Consider the following 18697-nt stretch of genomic DNA (forward strand, 5'->3'; position numbering starts at 1 on the left):
CCTTGGAGACCAACGCGCTCGGCTCGCGTTCATTTTAACTTTGACGTTACGTTGACTGACAGCCAGATTACATCCACCTGTTTCAGGCTGCCTGGTGTTATTAAACACAACGCGGTGTGGATATCCAGCGGAGAGAGCGTGTTGGTTAGCGTGCGACGTTACTCAATACCACCTGGCTCCCGTGCCAATTTTATTCTGGAAGCTTTTTCACACGAACACTCACTTCCCTGACATGTCACGTCAAAGGAAAAAAAAAAAAAAAACGTCGTCCAAAGATTTTTCTACAAAGCACCTGAGGACCGACCGTGTTGCAATATGAGTTGCAAAACGGTCTGCACATTTCCAGGAACTTTCTCAGAACCATCCAGCTATCCATTTTCGAATCCGCTGATTCTCACAAGATTTGCGGGCGTCACATCTGTCTTCGGGCACTCTGACAAAAGCCTCTGTTACTGTTCCAACAGCCCTTAATGTTACAGTGTCTGACAATAATAAAATATATGTGTTTTTTTTTTTTAAATGAACACTTAGGACTTCTGCGCTACTGTATTTTCATGGCATTGCAACTCATTGATGAATGTGCAGCACGGTTTACTGCAAGTGCTGACTCAGAGCTGACAGCATTATGAGCATTCATGGAACTCCCACGCACCCCAACACTGCAAACCCTCCGGTTACCGCGGCAACGCACGCACCGGATGAAGGGCAACGCTTCAAGGTGTGTTGAGAGAGAGTTTCATTCCCGCAGAGCAGGCCTTTGAACCGTGACTCCGGTTCGACAATGCCATCAAGATAAGGGAATGCCCCACCCCACCCCCTGCAGTCACCATAGCAACCGGCAGACAAACAGCAGGCCCGAGAGTCAGGCAGCGTGCCAGAGGACTCCCAGGAAGTCCTCAGGGTTCCCTGGGGCACTTCTTCAACTTGTTGTTGTTGTTGTTGCTATAGAAGTGGCGAGCGAGCGTACAGGTGAGAGCAGGTTCCTTCTTACAACTTGACAGGGATATAAATAGAAACGGCAGCCTTGATTCGCGTGGCTCACTGAGGTCACAGCTCGTGACTTTTTTTTCCATAACACAAATCATTAGTGGCTGCCATGTTTGCATTGTCAACTACCGTAGAACAACATAGCAACTGCTCATTGGCATTCATCGCAACGTGAACTGCGCTACTGTTCTATCCTTTTTCATTGTAGGGTGTTTTTTTTTGGTTTGTTTGTTTTTTACTACAATTGTATTCTTTTGTTCAAATTTTAGGATATGAGTACTTTTTAATTGATTTTTTGAGTAAAATACAGTCATGCAGACGCAAATAAAAATTGTTTCACAACTCCTGTAGTTGACTCAGTAAAAAGCTGTTTTTTGTTTTTTTTCCCTCTAATGTAGTTTTCATCCTTAGTTTATTTTTATTTTCTATGAAGTACATTTTCCATTCAGTAGATTGATTAGATAGCTTTTTACCTAAATCTTCAACCACCCAATCAGGTTAGTCACTTTTTACCTTACTTTTCCCTCCTCAACTTGCATTTAGGTAGTTGGTTAGCTTTACCATTATAGTGTTATATTGGCCTACATTTTGTTTATGTATCCTTTTTAAAATTCCATTTGATACTTCTTTCTCCCTTTCAGATCAACCAAAAGTAACAAAAAACAAAAGAAGCGCGGAAAAACAAAAGCGCGCAATGACGTCACGGCGGTTACAGTCACTTCTTTAATGGAATGAAGTGAATTTGAAGCCTTTTGGCGAACATCAAACGAACGTGTGGCGTGCTGGCATCCCGCAGACATTTTTCTGCGTCCTTCCTGACCCTTGAAGACTGCACGATCGTGCGTGTGCGCGTGTGTTATGTGTCGAGTGTGCACATGGTTTAGTCGTGGCCGCCAGGGAGCCGTGAGGCGTGCAGCCGCGAGCTGCAAACACAAAGCAGCGCCATCTGCACGCCTGGAGAACTTCCAATGTCAACAACACACACACACGCACATGTACATGAAATGGGGGTATGCGTGTGTGTGCATGAGAGAGAGAGAGTGTGTGTAGATGTGAAAGCAGGGTTGCAATGAGGAACAGCCTGTAGTTGCCATGGCATCCGAAGCGCATCTGAAATACTTCTTAGTTTTCATCAGGGACAGCTCCAGGTTTTTTTTTTCCTGTCCCCGCGGCTGAAGTGGGGCTTGACCGACACATGGTGGGGGGGGGGGGGAGAAAAAAATTCATAAATGTATATTTTTTTGTATTTTACTATCAAAAACATGCTCGAGCGGCTACGCAGCCCTGCGAGGCCTGTTGTAGTGCCATCCTTGGATATCAGCAAAAGGTTTTTTTTTTTAAATGAAAGGAGAATAGGAAATGGCAAAGGCAAAACCCAAAATTTAACAAGAAAGTAGTCATTAAAAAGGAAATGGGGAATAGACAAAGTGGGAAATAAAGAAACTCGTGGAAATACAGTAATTCTTCGGGGAAAGGTGTTCGGAAAAAAAATGGAACAAATGGAGAAAAACAAAAGAAATGGGAGACAGGTTGCAAGAAGTAGAGTGAGTTAAAATGCTTTTTGTCTTGTTCTACCCTTTGTAGAACAAGAATTTTAAAAAAAAGTTTAAAATCCCAAGGAGCTTGTTCCTTTTTAGCGTAGGTGTCTGTCTGATGTACTCTGGCTCCATCAAGTGACCATTAGAAATATTACATGTCACAACATCATTACTGTACTGGACGACATTATAGTTTAGAATCTCCATGAAAGGCTTTTTTTTTTTAAATATTGCTTTGGTGACGATTTCATGATATGCCATTCAATCTTTGGTATTTACAAACCGAATACCAATTAATTATACCATTCGACATCCACTCTCAGCGATATCGATTGATTACGTTACCTGTATTTTAAAATCAAATCAACAAGGCTGACCTCTCCTTGCTTCTGCTGCAGCTACTGCTGTTGCATCTTCGTGTATCTGCAAAGCACCGCGTGAGGCATCCTGCCAGCATCACAGCCTCCATCAACGAGGCGTGACTTTACGTGTGTAAAATCTGTCATTGGCGTGCGCGCACGCGCGCGCTAACACACACACACACACTTTGTCGAGTGAGTTTTGGAGTGAGCGAACTGGTTTTTCGGGGGAAATTCAACGCGAAACAGAGAGAACGTGAACACAGCAAAGGTGCGTGGCTCGCCAGACATCCACCTTTAAAAGGTCCGTATATATTTTTTAATATCCTTAACTGTCTTTAACAAATCACATTAGGTGTCATTATTACGACTACTACTGGTATTAAGAATAGCTGTAATAAAAATTAACAGCGGTGGTCAAACACCCCACCCACCCACACTCCCCCATTCGACCATTCTACAGGTGCTAAGGATCTACATCCGCGGTAAAAAAGTAGGGCGTCGCCGTTGCGTTTGAGTGTCTGCTGAACACGTGTCTTGTGCAAGTGACATCTCGGCAGCAGTGCCTCAGCTTGTTGGGTTCTCTTTCGTTGTAAAGAAGCAAACGCTGCTCTGCGAGGACAAAAATGGAGGCGATGATGAAGGGACTGAACAAAGCCAAGGAAGGAGTGGTGGTAGCGGCGAACAAGACCAAGCAAGGAGTGAGTGGCGCGGCTGAGATCACCAAAGACGGAGTCATCTACGTCGGTGAGTCCCCCACTGAATATCGGCTCATTGATCATCTCATTTTCGTTGCGTTTATTCCTCGCCATCACGTACTGGACAAGGTTTTTGTTTGTTTGTTTTTATTTTTATTTTTTACTATTTCAAATGAGGCTGCCACTTCATATATCGCCATTTAACCTTGAAAACAATTGTAAGACCATATTATTTAATTATAATATAAATGTCATTTATCAAGGGTAGGAGTAGCAGTGGGAGATGGTGGATTGCAAATATGTTTAAATTTTTAAACAGTAGTATTTAATTTTTCAACGCTTTGACTCCATTGAACCTTGATGAGCTGATGCAAGAATGTCAGTAAATTTTACCGAACTTATTATTAGGAGCATTAGCTTTACAGCTTGGAACCAACACTGATTAAAACATTTGTGAATTTTAAAATATCAATTTCAAATTCCCTTTGAGAACATTTTTGTTGGTAATTACTAATTACACCATTTCCATTAGATGACACTGTATAGTAAGGCATTTTTCTTTTTAAACGACAAGCAATAATAGAAAGAAATGCGTTTTACGCCGAAAAAAACAACCATGTATAGTAAGGCATTTTTAGCCCAAAAAATGACCATGTATAGCAAGGCGTTTTTAGCCAGAAAAAAAACGACCCTATATCGTATGGTGTTTTTGGATGAAATTTTTCGCAGAAAAAAATGACCATGTATAGTAAGGCGTTTTTAGCTGAAGAAAAAAACGACCATGTATATAGTAAGGCATTTTTGCCGAAAAAAACGACCATGTATATTAAGGCGTTTTTAGCCGGAAAAAAAACGACCATGTATAGTAAGGCTTTTTTGGACGAAATTCTTAGTCGAAAAAAACGACCATGTATAGTAAGGCGTTTTTAGCCATGTATAGGAAGGCGTTTTTAGCCGAAAAAAAATGACCATGTATAGTAAGGCGTTTTTGGACGAAATTTTTAGCCGAAAAAAACGACCATGTATAGTAAGGCGTTTTTAGCCGAAAAAAACGACCATGTATATATAGTAAGGTGTTTTTGGACGAAATTTTTAGCCGAAAAAAACGACCATGTATAGTAAGGCGTTTTTAGCCGAAAAAAAAAACATGTATAGTAAGGCGTTTTTGGACGAATTTTTTAGCCGGAAAAAACGACCATTTATAGTAAGGCGTTTTTAGCCGAAAAAGAAGACCATGTATAGTAAGGCGTTTTTTGACGAAATTTTTAACCAAAAAAACGACCATTTATAGTAAGGCGTTTTTAGCCGAAAAAGAAGACCATGTATAGTAAGGCATTTTTAGCCGAAAAAAAACACCATGTATAGTAAGGCGTTTTTGGACGAAATTTTTAGCCGAAAAAAACGACCATGTATAGTAAGGCGTTTTTACCGAAAAAAAACGACCATGTATCGTATGGCGTTTTTGGAAGAAATTTTTAGCCGAAAAAAACGACCATGTATAGTAAGGCGTTTTTACCGAAAAAAAACGACCATGTATAGTAAGGCGTTTTTAGCCGGGAAAAAAACGACCATGTATAGTAAGGCTTTTTTGGACGAAATTCTTAGTCGAAAAAAACGACCATGTATAGTAAGGCGTTTTTAGCCATGTATAGGAAGGCGTTTTTAGCCGAAAAAAATGACCATGTATAGTAAGGCGTTTTTGGACGAAATTTTTAGCCGAAAAAAACGACCATGTATAGTAAGGCGTTTTTAGCCGAAAAAAACGACCATGTATATATATAGTAAGGTGTTTTTGGACGAAATTTTTAGCCGAAAAAAACGACCATGTATAGTAAGGCGTTTTTAGCCGAAAAAAAAAAACATGTATAGTAAGGCGTTTTTGGACGAAATTTTTAGCCGGAAAAAACGACCATTTATAGTAAGGCGTTTTTAGCCAAAAAAGAAGACCATGTATAGTAAGGCGTTTTTTGACGAAATTTTTAACCGAAAAAAACCGACCATTTATAGTAAGGCGTTTTTAGCCGAAAAAGAAGACCATGTATAGTAAGGCATTTTTAGCCGAAAAAAACCACCATGTATAGTAAGGCGTTTTTGGACGAAATGTTTAGCCGAAAAAAACGACCATGTATTGTAAGGCGTTTTTGGACGAATGTTTTAGCCAAAAAAAAACGACCATGTATAGTAAGGCGTTTTTAGGACGAAACTTTTAGCCGAAAAAAAACGACCATGTACAGGACGGCGTTTTTAGCCGAAAAAAACCACCATGTATAGTAAGGCGTTTTTTGACGAAATTTTTAACCGAAAAAACGACCATTTAGAGTAAGGCGTTTTTAGCCGAAAAAGAAGACCATGTATAGTAAGGCGTTTTTGGACGAAATTTTTAGCCGAAAAAAAACGACCATGTACAGGACGGCGTTTTTAGCCGAAGAAAAAACACCATGTATAGTAAGGCGTTTTTGGACTAAATTTTTAGCCGAAAAAAACGACCATGTACAGGACGGCGTTTTTAGCCGAAAAAAAACCACCATGTATAGTAAGGCATTTTTAGCCGAAAAAAGTGACCATGTAAAGTAAGGCGTTTTTGCCGAAAAAAAACGACCATGTAAAGTAAGGCGTTTTTGCCGAAAAAAACGACCATGTAGAGTATGGCGTTTTTGGACAAAATTTTTTAGCCGAAAAAAACGACCATGTATAGTAAGGCGTTTTTGCCGAAAAAAACGACCATGTATCGTATGGCGTTTTTGGAAGAAATTTTTAGTCGAAAAAAACGACCATGTATAGTAAGGCGTGTTTAGCCATGTATAGGAAGGCGTTTTTAGCCGAAAAAAATGACCATGTATAGTAAGGCGTTTTTGGACGAAATTTTTAGCCGAAAAAAACGACCATGTATAGTAAGGCGTTTTTAGCCGAAAAAAACGACCATGTATATATATAGTAAGGTGTTTTTGGACGAAATTTTTAGCCGAAAAAAACGACCATGTATAGTAAGGCGTTTTTGGACGAAATTTTTAGCCGGAAAAAAACGACCATTTATAGTAAGGCGTTTTTAGCCGAAAAAGAAGACCATGTATAGTAAGGCATTTTTAGCCGAAAAAAACCACCATGTATAGTAAGGCGTTTTTAGGACGAAACTTTTAGCCGAAAAAAAACGACCATGTACAGGACGGCGTTTTTAGCCGAAAAAAACCACCATGTATAGTAAGGCGTTTTTAGACGAAATTTTTAACCGAAAAAACGACCATTTAGAGTAAGGCGTTTTTAGCCGAAAAAGAAGATCATGTATAGTAAGGCGTTTTTGGACGAAATTTTTAGCCGAAAAAAAACGACCATGTACAGGACGGCGTTTTTAGCCGAAAAAAAAACACCATGTATAGTAAGGCGTTTTTGGACGAAATTTTTAGCCGAAAAAAACGACCATGTACAGGACGGCGTTTTTAGCCGAAAAAAACCCACCATGTATAGTAAGGCGTTTTTAGCCGAAAAAAGTGACCATGTAAAGTAAGGCGTTTTTGCCGAAAAAAACGACCATGTAAAGTAAGGCGTTTTTGCCGAAAAAAACGACCATGTAGAGTATGGCGTTTTTGGACGAAATTTTTAGCCGAAAAAAACGACCATGTATAGTAAGGCGTTTTTGCCGAAAAAAACGACCATGTATCGTATGGCGTTTTTGGAAGAAATTTTTAGCCGAAAAAAATGCCCATGTATAGTAAGGCGTTATTTGCCGGAAAAAACGACCATGTATAGTAAGGCGTTTTTGGACGAAATTTTTAGCTGAAAAAAACGACCATTAAGGCGTTTTTGACCGAAAAAAACGACCATGTATAGTAAGGCATTTTTGGACAAAATTTTTAGCCGAAAAAGAAGACCATGTATAGTAAGGCGTTTTTAGCCGAAAAAAACGACAATGTATAGTAGGGCGTTTTTAGCCGAAAAAAAACAACCATGTAGAGCATGGCGTTTTTGGACGTTTTTTTTGGCTAAAAACGCCTTACTATACTGTCGTTTTTTTTCGGGCTAAAAACGCCTTACTATATACTATGTCATTTTTTTCGGGCTAAAAACGCCTTACTATACTGTCGTTTTTTTCGGGCTAAAAACGCCTTACTATATATATATACTATGTCATTTTTTTCGGGCTAAAAACGCCTTACTATACTATGTCGTTTTTTTCGGCCTAAAAACGCCTTACTATATATACTATGTCGTTTTTTTCGGGCTAAAAACGCCTTACTATACTATGTCGTTTTTTTCGGCCTAAAAACGCCTTACTATACTATGTCGTTTTTTTCGGGCTAAAAACGCCTTACTATACAATGTCGTTTTTTTCGGCCTAAAAACGCCTTACTATATATACTATGTCGTTTTTTTCGGGCTAAAAAGGCCTTACTATACTATGTCGTTTTTTTCGGGCTGAAAAACGCCTTACTATACTATGTCGTTTTTTTCGGGCTGAAAAACGCCTTACTATATACTATGTCGTTTTTTTCGGCTAAAAACGCCTTACTATACTATGTCGTTTTTTTTCCGGCTAAAAACGCCTTACTATACTATGTCGTTTTATTCGCGCTAAAAACGCCTTACTATACTTCGGGCTAAAAACGCCTTACTATACTATGTCGTTTTTTCAGGCTAAAAACGCCTTACTATACTATGTCGTTTTTTTCGGCTAAAAACGCCTTACTATATATACTATGTCATTTTTTTCGCGCTAAAAACGCCTTACTATACTTCGGGCTAAAAACGTCTTACTATACTATGTCGTTTTTTTCGGGCTAAAAACGCCTTACTATACTATGTCGTTTTTTTCGGGCTAAAAACGCCTTACTATATATACTATGTCGTTTTTTTCGGGCTAAAAACGCCTTCCTATACTAGGTCGTTTTTTTCGGGCTAAAAACGCCTTACTACATATGTCGTTTTTTTCGGGCTGAAAAACGCCTTACTATACTGTCGTTTTTTTCGGGCTAAAATCACCTTACTATACTATGTCGTTTTTTTCCGGGCTAAAAACGCCTTACTATACTATGTCATTTTTTTCGGCTAAAACCGCCTTACTATCCTATGTCGTTTTTTTCGGCCGAAAAACGCCTTACTATATATACTATGTCGTTTTTTTCGGGCTAAAAACGCCTTACTATACTATGTTGTTTTTTTCGGCTAAAAACGCCTTACTATACTGTCGTTTTCTTTCGGCTAAAAACGCCTTACTATACTATGTCGTTTTTTTCGGCCTAAAAACGCCTTACTATATACTATGTCGTTTTTTTCGGCCTAAAAACGCCTTACTATACTATGTCGTTTTTTTCGGGCTAAAAACGCCTTACTATACTATGTCGTTTTTTTTCGCCTAAAAACGCCTTACTATACTATGTTGTTTTTTTCGGGCTAAAAACGCCTTACTATACTATGTCGTTTTTTTTCGGGCTAAAAACGCCTTACTATACTATGTCGTTTTTTTCGGGCTAAAAACGCCTTACTATACTATGTCGTTTTATTCAGGCTAAAAACGCCTTACTATACTATGTCGTTTTTTTCGGGCTAAAAACGCCTTACTATACTATGTCGTTTTTTTCGCCTAAAAACGCCTTACTATACTATGTCGTTTTTTTTCGGGCTAAAAACGCCTTACTATACTATGTCGTTTTATCCGGGCTAAAAACGCCTTACTATACTATGTCGTTTTATTCAGGCTAAAAACGCCTTACTATACATGGTCGTTTTTTTCGGCTAAAAACGCCTTACTATACATGGTCTTTTTTTTTCGGCTAAAAATTTTGTCCAAAAACGCCTTACTATACATGGTCGTTTTTTTTCGGCTAAAAACGCCTTACTATATATACATGGTCGTTTTTTCGGTTAAAAAACTTCGTCCAAAAACGCCTTACTTTACATGGTCGTTTTTTTCGGCTAAAAACGCCTTACTATACATGGTCTTTTTTTTTCGGCTAAAAATTTTGTCCAAAAACGCCTTACTATACATGGTCGTTTTTTTCGGCTAAAAACGCCTTACTATATATACATGGTCGTTTTTTCGGTTAAAAAACTTCGTCCAAAAACGCCTTACTTTACATGGTCGTTTTTTTCGGCTAAAAACGCCTTACTATACATGGTCTTTTTTTTTCGGCTAAAAATTTTGTCCAAAAACGCCTTACTATACATGGTCGTTTTTTTCGGCTAAAAACGCCTTACTATATATACATGGTCGTTTTTTCGGTTAAAAAACTTCGTCCAAAAACGCCTTACTTTACATGGTCGTTTTTTTCGGCTAAAAACGCCTTACTATACATGGTTGTTTTTTTCGGCTAAATACGGCTGACTATACATGGTCGTTTTTTCGGGTAAAAACGCCTTACTGTAGAATAAGGTGTTTTTTGGCACCCTAACTGATGTTACTACTGTAATTGTATTCAAATATAATGTTTGTATTTATAATTAATTGACACTTATGAGCTTTGTATTCCCTTATTTTATTATTCAAATGTGCTGAATGATTGATAGTCATGCTTTATCAATGGTATATTTTATTAGATTTCACCCATCATTATTTTCTCATCTACTTTCAGGCACCAAAACAAAGGATGGAGTCACAACAGGTATCTGACAATCTATCTGACATTAAACATGACATACAAATATACAATATATACAAATATACATACAAACATAACAAATTTGCATGAAGGTGAACAGCAATGTGCCATATTTCCCTGTGCGGCCCCCTGGGGAAGGGAAAGTGTGGCTGTCACAAACAAGCAGAGGCACCCATGGTGACCTCCCATGAGTCAGCCATGTTGGCAGGCTAAATGCAAAGAACACCTTTTACCCATGACAAAAGGTGGGGCAGAACAGGACATGCTGGATATGCAAAGGGATAGTTGCACAAAGATTACAGACAGTAGAGGGTGTGGTCGTTGTTCTTTAACTGAGGGCCATACGACATTCCAAAGTACCTGTTGCCGTCCTTTGTTCTTTTTCGACAGTTGCAGGTAAAACGGTAGAGGGGGTGAGCCAGGTTAGCGGAGCAGTGGTTAGCGGGATGACCAACATAGCCCAGAAAACAGTGGAAGGAGCGGGCAACATCATCGCCACCACAGGATTGAGCAAGAAGGATCCTGCCAAACCGGTGAGAACAAATACTTGAATAGCAGACGACTTGCAAGAAGGTAGTGCTAAAATGTTGAAAAGAAACTCCTTGAGCTACATTTTATACGGATCCTCACCAACGTATAACGAAAGCTAAACATGAAGTGTTATGAGAGCCACACATGGTTGTGGGCTTAAAAAAAAATACAATGTTCATGTACATATAACTTTCTCAGAATATTTCAACATTTTCCTGTCATGCTACTCCAGCGACAGGACCTTCCCTAAATCTGTCCTCATTAGAGGCTAAACATAACCTTTATTTGTCTCACACTGGGGAAATTTTGCAGTCGACATCTCCTGTCGACTCATCCTCGGCATCCATCTTTTTCACGTTCACTCAAAATGGCCGTGTGACCTTGAGCCGTTCGTCATCCTACGGCGTCTTCGTCATCTTCGCTGATGTTTGCTCTGCCTCGTCGCTCATCAGTTCGGAGGAAGATTTCCCCTGCTTGAAATAAATCAATCACATCATTGACAAGTTACACGTGATGTTACATCTTGAAGATGTCTGAGGATGACAGCGTTTCTTTCCTGAGTCACAATGCATCACCATCAAGTGAGAAGACTCTCGACGAGTGGCAAGGAACAAGTGCTTTTGTCCGTGCAAAGGCCCTTTTAACGCGATGACACCCACACAGACACGGCGAGTAATCAGGCTCTCCATCCCGAGGGATGCGACACGCCACCTGGAATGTGAGCCCGCTTCTAATGACGAGTCCAACTGGCGGCAGGAACGAAGCGGCAGATGGACGGACTGACAGGCGGCGCGTCATTCTTTAGACGACGTGGCCGTTTATCAGTGAGGATAAAGTGGTTCGGAAAATGGATGGATGGATATCTTCATATTTTCACCTGACGTTTTCACAGAATGTATTCACCATGTTTGAAGGGTTTTTTTGGGTGACTTTTTTTCTATCCAATTTTTTTCAAATTGGCTTTTTTGGCGTTCTCCCAAATTTGTTTGATGCATCCATTTTCAACATCGCTTATCCTGAAGACGGTCATCAGCCAGTCACAGGGCACAAACGAACATTCGCACCGCCACTGAGTGGGAATCGAGCCCACGCTGCCCGCGCACAAGTTTGGCGTGTGTACCACTCCACCATCAGCGACTCGTTTGGTCTAGATAGAAAGACGGACATAAAACCCTGAGTACGAATTTGTCTCACCGTTTGCCTGTCTTCCAGAACAACGACAACGCCACTGCGCAAGATGCGGCCGAGTCTCCGGTGGATACCGACACCACTGATGCGACGGAGGTGAGACAGCATTAAAATTCAAACAAACACTTGGCGGTGAATGCGAGCGATGACACCTGATCTCATCTTGTCTTATAGGACGACACAGACTAAACATGTTGTAAGACGGCCGATCGGAACATTCCATGTTTCTCTACCGTCGTGGTCTTCTATGATGTCCGTGAGCGTGTAAAATTGTTGTACCGAAAGACGGTGGGTTGTGTGTGTATTGTCTACGTCTTTTGCACATCGGCAAATTGACCTCAGGTGTCTTGGTTATGACAGTGATAATTGTAATTTACTATCGCTGTGCGTGTTTGTCAGTCATTAGCACATTTAACTAGACCACAATTAACCACCTAAGTGTCTCGATAGGAACAATGACCATGACGATATCTATTTTTTTGCGTCCGTTTGTGAAACAATACTGTATTTTCAGCATCAAATTGAAAAGCAAAAGTATGTACCTGTGTGTATGATGTCATAGAGATTTAGTGTTGAATAAAAGTATGTGTTTAAAAGTACTGGTAACTCTTGGTCTCGATTGGGGAAAACACAAAGAGTAATTTATTGTAGTAGTAAATATATTACCATGTCCTTTTTCTACAAGTGACAACTAAAATATATAAAACATGAAACTTTATTTCTTCTGTTTGTGCTATAGGGGAAAAGGAGACATTTACTCACAACGCAATATTTGTTGAATTACTTAAGAGTGGCCACTTAAGAAATATTTTATCTAAAAAGTGACTGCATATGCGACTGCTGAGGAAAAATGGATTCACTTGCAATTTATGATCACGAGGGATTGTGTATTGTCGCACGTTTGCTGTACGTGTGGAGTTGACACCAGAATCAAACAAAAAAAGTGAAGCATCGTCCTTGTGAGGTGGGAGCGCTCATTTCCTCTTTCTCCGCTTGAGAGCTTTCCACTCTCCCTCCTGCGTAGCCAAGCTGCCGAAGAGTTCCTTGACCTTCCTCTTCCTTTCCGCATCCCTGGGGGGAAACGATAAGCGGGTTGAGGGCGAGCGGCGTCCACGAGCAGCTCACGTGACAATGACGCGTACCTTCTCATGATGTCGTCGAGCTTCTCGCTGGCGAGGAAGCGCGTGTCCTTCCTGATCTCCCTCAGCGCTCCCTTGAACTCCTTCTTGTATTTGTGTCGCAGTCTGTGCTCTTCCTTCTGCTCTCTCGTCTGGCCGCGCTTCTTCCCGTAGTCCAAGCTGCAGAAACGAACAAAGAGTACGGGACTGAAATACCTCACGTGCGCCTTATTGTGATCACTTTTTATGTTGACGTACACTTGCACAATCTTGGGCGTGAACAGCTTCAGAGGGACAGGCTTCTTCTTATTGAACACCAGATGGCTGCGAGCGAGCGGAGCAGCGCCGAGGACCTCCAGGATCGCCGTTCGAAGCTCCTACAGCACAATTTAAGAACATGCGCACATCAAGTGACACAACACGACCCATTTTGGAAAAATCTGTACGTTTTTTATGGTATCATGCCAGATAGAGAGAAGCGTTAAAAAGACAACCCACCTTTAAAGGCTCCGTTAACAAGGTGAAGGAGAGGTGTTGCGAGAGCAGCGCTGTGATTGGCTGAAAGATGTGCGTGAAGCAAACCAGGTCCTTGTAGAGCACACAGCATTTGTTCAGCAGCTCCATGCACGTGTACACGCATGTCAACCTGACAAGAACATCACGGAATTGCTCATCACTTAATGCGCACGCGATTGCAAACCAAAAGCGGGGGACATACTTTTGCAGGTGATGTTTTCGTCACATTATATCAGCGCATATTGTGATACAACTGTCAAGTCATTATTTTTAACTAAAAGACGTCAAATAAGAATAAACAGTTTGTCAATAAAAACAAATGCAAAATAATAAATCAAGCAAATCAACCGCTACCTGTAGTGATCTGCGTCCACATCCTTCTTTAATGCGAGTTGCTGTGTGGAAGACAGAGGCAGGGTTTTCCTGCTCCAGCTCTTCCAAGATTCCGGGTCCGACAGCACCAGCAGATTGCTGTGTTTACCCGTGCTTCGAAAAGGTGGCACGACGTTGTAACCTGTAATGTCAGGTAAAGAAAAAAAAAATCATTTTGTTGTCGGTGACAATGAGACGGCTTGAAAACGAGATGGCGTCAACCTGCAGTGGTCTTGTCCCGCACGGCCAGGTGTAGCATTCCGGACAGGAAGTTAATGAGCTCGGGCAGGAAGCGTTTGGAAAAAGAAACGTACTCCACCGCAAGACAGCACAACACTAAACCCGACGTCACGTCCTCTAATGACCTCACCGGGCACTGCGCACACATCATGAGCAGGTTTTAGATGGCAATTATACTACATGTGTTCAAATAGTGGCCTTACTAGGTATAGCTTGTACGAAGACAAGTGTTATGTACTCTGACTTCAGTATATGGCATGTGTCTTATACTAAATGTGATGTGTACAATACCTATGCTATTGACTGACCACATGCGACATATGGTGACGTTGTGTTGCGCGTACCTTGGTGAGAGCTTGGCCTATGTAAAGCAGCGCTGGTGTGGTGACGGGATGTCGGAAGTCTGACGTGGGAAACAGCAGCGCCGCCACCTTCAGGTAAATGAGCTAAAAGCAAAAAGACGCAGTCCCCATAAATACACATGAAGACATACACGGGGGGGGGGGGGGGGAGAAAAATACAAAGCCATCTCATGCACTTGTACGATTTCAAGTGATCATACCACGTCGAGTGTTGGGAAGGCAGCATTCCCTTTGACTTCAAGCACTTCCTCCATGCTGTGCGCAGCATCTCCGAGGATGGTCTGCATGGACTTACAAGCTTCTTGTGGAAACATCTGACACAAGCTGTACACCTCTCTACACGGACGATTAAAGAAGAAAGACTTAATTTATTGAAGAAAGGATTTAAAGTAGCAAGATAACAAACGACTCACGGAATTAGCTTGTCAATAGTGGTCAGTTCAGGCGGACTCCGGAAGGCCAGTTCCCCAAGGTAGTCCAACAGAAGACCCACCAGTTTCTGACACACAGATTAGTATTTATTCATAATGAGTTGAATAACGCAAAATAATTCGACCATTGTACCTGCAGTTTGAGCTTATTGCCCTCAGCCAGGCTGGGGTGGTTGCACTTCTGAGTCCGGGCCATGATGAGGCGCTGGTTGTCAGGGGTGTGACCACAAAGTAACTTTTCAAGATCTTTGGCGCTTTCTGGAACTGGAAGACAACAAAACAAAAAAAAACAACAACAATGCAAGTTGTTAACCTGTGTCAATAACTGCGCCGCTCTCTGCCGGCTTAATTGCTCAATAAAGTTTTCTCAATCTAATAATAATGTAACAGAACGCTAGCACTAGCAAATGATACATTGCTAACAGGCTAATCAAAAAGGTTCATTACCAGTGAATGTGTATGGAAGTTCAGCTTTCGCTGCTTCCTGCTGGGCCTTTCTCTCCTCTTTGCTCTTCTTCGGTTTGACCTCCTCATCTTCCTCACTTTCTCGCTCCGACTCCAAGTCTGAATGACCGTCCTCTTCCTTCTCCCCTTCTTCTTCTTCCTCCTCCTCATCATATTTCTCCTCTTCTTCCTCACTGCTGGCATCATCCACCTTTTCTTCAGCTTCCTCATTGCTGCCACCACCGACCTCTTCTTCTTCTTCCTCTTCACCTTTTGCGCCATTTTCAACTGGCTCCTCGTCAAGGTTCCATTTGCCATCCTTTACAACGAAGCAAACATTGTAAAGCATACATATTCCCCGTATAATACATATGTTGTGTTCATGTACAATATCTCGCATCACCTGATAGGCTAAAGTTTTCTTGTCATCCTTGTCCACGATGAAGCCGTCATGGAGGTCGTCGGCCGACACGTGACTGCGACTCGGTGCTACCTCTGGCTCTTCATCACCCATCATCCTCCTCAGTCGATCAGCCTTAGAAAAGGAGGAATGAGTAGGAAGGCTCCAAGATGAGCAAATGGAGGAAAATGCCCACATGGGGGTGTTTTTGTTTGGTTAGGAATTATCATTGCTATTTTGTATTAAAGTTTATTTAGCATGATATGGGTCATTTAAAACTAAAATTGAAGCTGTTGGTTTAGTGCGCGAGTAATTGTTGACAGTAAGAACAAGGTGGACAAGAACTACCGTGGGGAATGAAACACGTGTTGCTTCACCAAAGACATGATTATCTGATCATATGTAGAAGCTAATTTCTGACACGGTATGCTTGTTAAGAAGGTCATTTTGTGAACGCACCTCCAGTTTCTGCAGCTTCTCCCGGTCCTCCCTGGCGAGCTCCTCAGGGGTCTTCATTTTCTCCGAAGGCTGGGCCTTCATTTCGAAGCCCAGCTCCCTCACCATCTTGTCATACTCTTCCAGCTGTATAAACGGCAAAGTAAGCTGAGCGAGGAACTCCAAATAGGGCTGCACGATTATGCTCAGAATTATTCAATTATTGTGAGAACTCATGAACAAGATCGGTGTCTTTTCCTAAATGCAAATCATGAATGATTAATAACACTATATTTTGATAAATGACATGAAAATATTTCCAAAAGCTTGGTAAGCGGTGCTCCCACCTTTGGTTTCTCCACTGGAGTCTCCTCCCGCTGAGCTTTGGGCTTCTTGCGCACCATGAGCGTCTGGATGCTCTTCCAGTCCTGGTCCAGTTTCTCTGTCAGCTCCTGTGCCTCCTCCTTTTGCACCTGCCGCTCCCTCTGAGCAAAAAGAGGAGGAGGGCGGTTTTAATTGTCATTATCTCATGGCTCCCATGGGTGAGGAGGCGGCTCACCTTCTCCTGTTTGGACTTGTGGATGAGCTCCTCGATTAGCTCCTGCCTAGACTTGGTCTTTGGGCCTCCCTCGTCATCTGGGTGCTCCCCGGCGCTCTTCTTTCTTAAGAGGCCCCCACCGCCGCCGAAGTGAGAGGCCGTCAGCTCGGCTAAAAGATTCCAAATTAGGTTTTTTATTTTGGTTGTAGCATATTGCTGGTTTAGGCACAGTTCCATGCAATTGGATTCCAACGGCAAAAAAAATATGTAACCTTAGTGAGTTAGACATTACAGCTTTTTCATTATTTCATATTATTTTATTAATTCATTTTTGACCTTTTTGATTTTCTTGATTAATATATGTCTTTCTTACCCGACAAACGTCCTTTCTCCTCCGACTCATCGTCGCTATTCACCATGTCTGTGAACTTCTCCATTTCGGACAGAGATTGTCCATAATGAGTCAGCTCCTCCTCCTCGTTCAAGTTGTACATGTCCTTCTTCTCAATGGCGCGCTGAAAGATGTCATTAATGACATTGACGAGACTTCAACACGGTCAAATGTTTGTAAAATGGCGACAATGCTGACCTGTCTCTCCATGGCAAATCTCTGCAGGATCTTTTCCTCAGGCGCCATTTTGGAATCGTACTCCCCGAAACGCCTGTCTATGAACTTGCTGCTCTTGTTCTTTTGCCTGTACTCTTTCAGGAGTGTCTCCTTCCTCTATTGGACGTCAGCAAACATCAATTCATTAGACAGTTGAAGTGTCAATCAACACATCGTGAATGGTTTATGATAAGTGGCAGATTGACATTGAAACCGAGTGCTTGATTTGAAACGACTAACTACTGGAGGGGGTGCATAATGTAAAATCTTTATTCTTGAAGTCTCACCTTGTTGATGGCTTTGGAGCGGGACACTCCAGGGAGGCCCACATCATGTTTACTTTTCCTCCCGAGCACATCGAATTTCTTGCGGTTGATTTTCACCTCAAAAGGGTTGTTCTTGATCACGGCGGAGGTCTTAACTTTGCGAACTTTGTCGGCCACGCTGTGCTTTTTGGGTACCTTCCCCATCTGTGAGTCATTCAGTATCAGCATTGAATACAAAACACAATTATTATGCAAAGTTGAAGAGTAATTTTACTTTGCACCAACATTTGTTATTAGTAGGTTTACATTAATTATTACGTTAACCCACTGAGGGGAGTCAGCCCCAAAACTTGCTCAACATTCCACATTTTCGGTTGAATATACTCAAATGAATGGGACGTTATCCAAAACACCTCAATCAATTCAAAGCTTGATTACATTAAAAAACTTCCATTCATTCGGGCTACCATTTATGATGGTTCAAAAACTCACAATTTCCACATAGATACCATACTTTCCAGGAGAAACTTTCCATTGAGGCATTTTACCAGTTCACATTAATCAATCTGAATTAATTCTAAACCATTTCAGTTCAGCGTCTGCCGTTCACTATTCACATCATATTGACACAGACATAACATTCATATTGAATATTCACATTACATGTCGCGGTTTCCAAATAGACACACGATTTACAAGTATTGCTAGCAAAACTATTAGCTGACCGTACACAAACCATCACTTGAGAGATTACCGTGTATGTGTCGCGAAGAATCAATTCATACAATCCACCGCGAAGAGGACATTTAATCGCTCAATGGGGCCGACGCGTACTTTAATGACTAAAAAGTAATTTAAATGTACTATCCACGTTGCTTCACTTCAGGTTTACCACAAGCATACACGCGACGGTGTGAAAGTTCAAAAAAAAACAAAGGAAAGCAAGCAGAAACAAGAGCTACCCTCGAGAGCGCGTTTGCCTACAGCGCCACTCTAGCGTTCATACATGGAATTACATGTTTAATACGTCAGGAATACGACGAGTGGACATTTCTAAATATAAATTATATAATTCGA

General features: G+C 41.3%; 2 protein-coding genes across 5 annotated transcripts; one reads left to right on the plus strand and one right to left on the minus strand.

Annotated features, from left to right (window-relative positions):
- The first annotated feature begins 3012 nt into the window (after nucleotides 1-3012).
- On the plus strand, nucleotides 3013-12490 carry LOC147191514 (uncharacterized). 4 transcript variants are annotated; one of them, XM_086134861.1, is made up of 6 exons: nucleotides 3013-3155; nucleotides 3483-3631; nucleotides 10146-10175; nucleotides 10563-10705; nucleotides 11916-11987; nucleotides 12066-12490. In XM_086134861.1, exons 2-6 carry the CDS (start codon nucleotides 3511-3513, stop codon nucleotides 12078-12080), a joined length of 381 nt encoding a protein of 126 aa, XP_085990987.1. In that variant the 5' UTR covers nucleotides 3013-3155; nucleotides 3483-3510; the 3' UTR covers nucleotides 12081-12490. The 4 variants fall into 4 exon arrangements, with proteins under 4 accessions (XP_085990987.1, XP_085990985.1, XP_085990988.1 ...); XM_086134859.1 differs by having other exon boundaries at nucleotides 3028-3188; XM_086134862.1 differs by lacking the exon at nucleotides 3013-3155 and adding an exon at nucleotides 3351-3369.
- Nucleotides 12491-12510: 20 nt separating this feature from the next.
- On the minus strand, nucleotides 12511-18546 carry nop14 (NOP14 nucleolar protein homolog (yeast)). The gene is made up of 19 exons (XM_086134857.1): nucleotides 18375-18546; nucleotides 17642-17824; nucleotides 17337-17471; nucleotides 17121-17262; nucleotides 16769-16917; nucleotides 16557-16694; nucleotides 16234-16356; nucleotides 15778-15909; nucleotides 15378-15693; nucleotides 15064-15194; nucleotides 14913-14998; nucleotides 14700-14835; nucleotides 14482-14583; nucleotides 14120-14273; nucleotides 13880-14039; nucleotides 13508-13655; nucleotides 13268-13386; nucleotides 13034-13189; nucleotides 12511-12962 (listed from the first exon to the last, which is right to left on the minus strand). Exons 2-19 carry the CDS (start codon nucleotides 17822-17824, stop codon nucleotides 12866-12868), a joined length of 2607 nt encoding a protein of 868 aa, XP_085990983.1. The 5' UTR covers nucleotides 18375-18546; the 3' UTR covers nucleotides 12511-12865.
- Nucleotides 18547-18697: the final 151 nt, after the last annotated feature.

This window comes from Hippocampus guttulatus, chromosome 17, assembly GCF_054856545.1.
Source record: "Hippocampus guttulatus isolate MCC_2025c chromosome 17, RoL_Hgut_1.0, whole genome shotgun sequence".
Lineage (NCBI taxonomy): Eukaryota > Metazoa > Chordata > Actinopteri > Syngnathiformes > Syngnathidae > Hippocampus > Hippocampus guttulatus.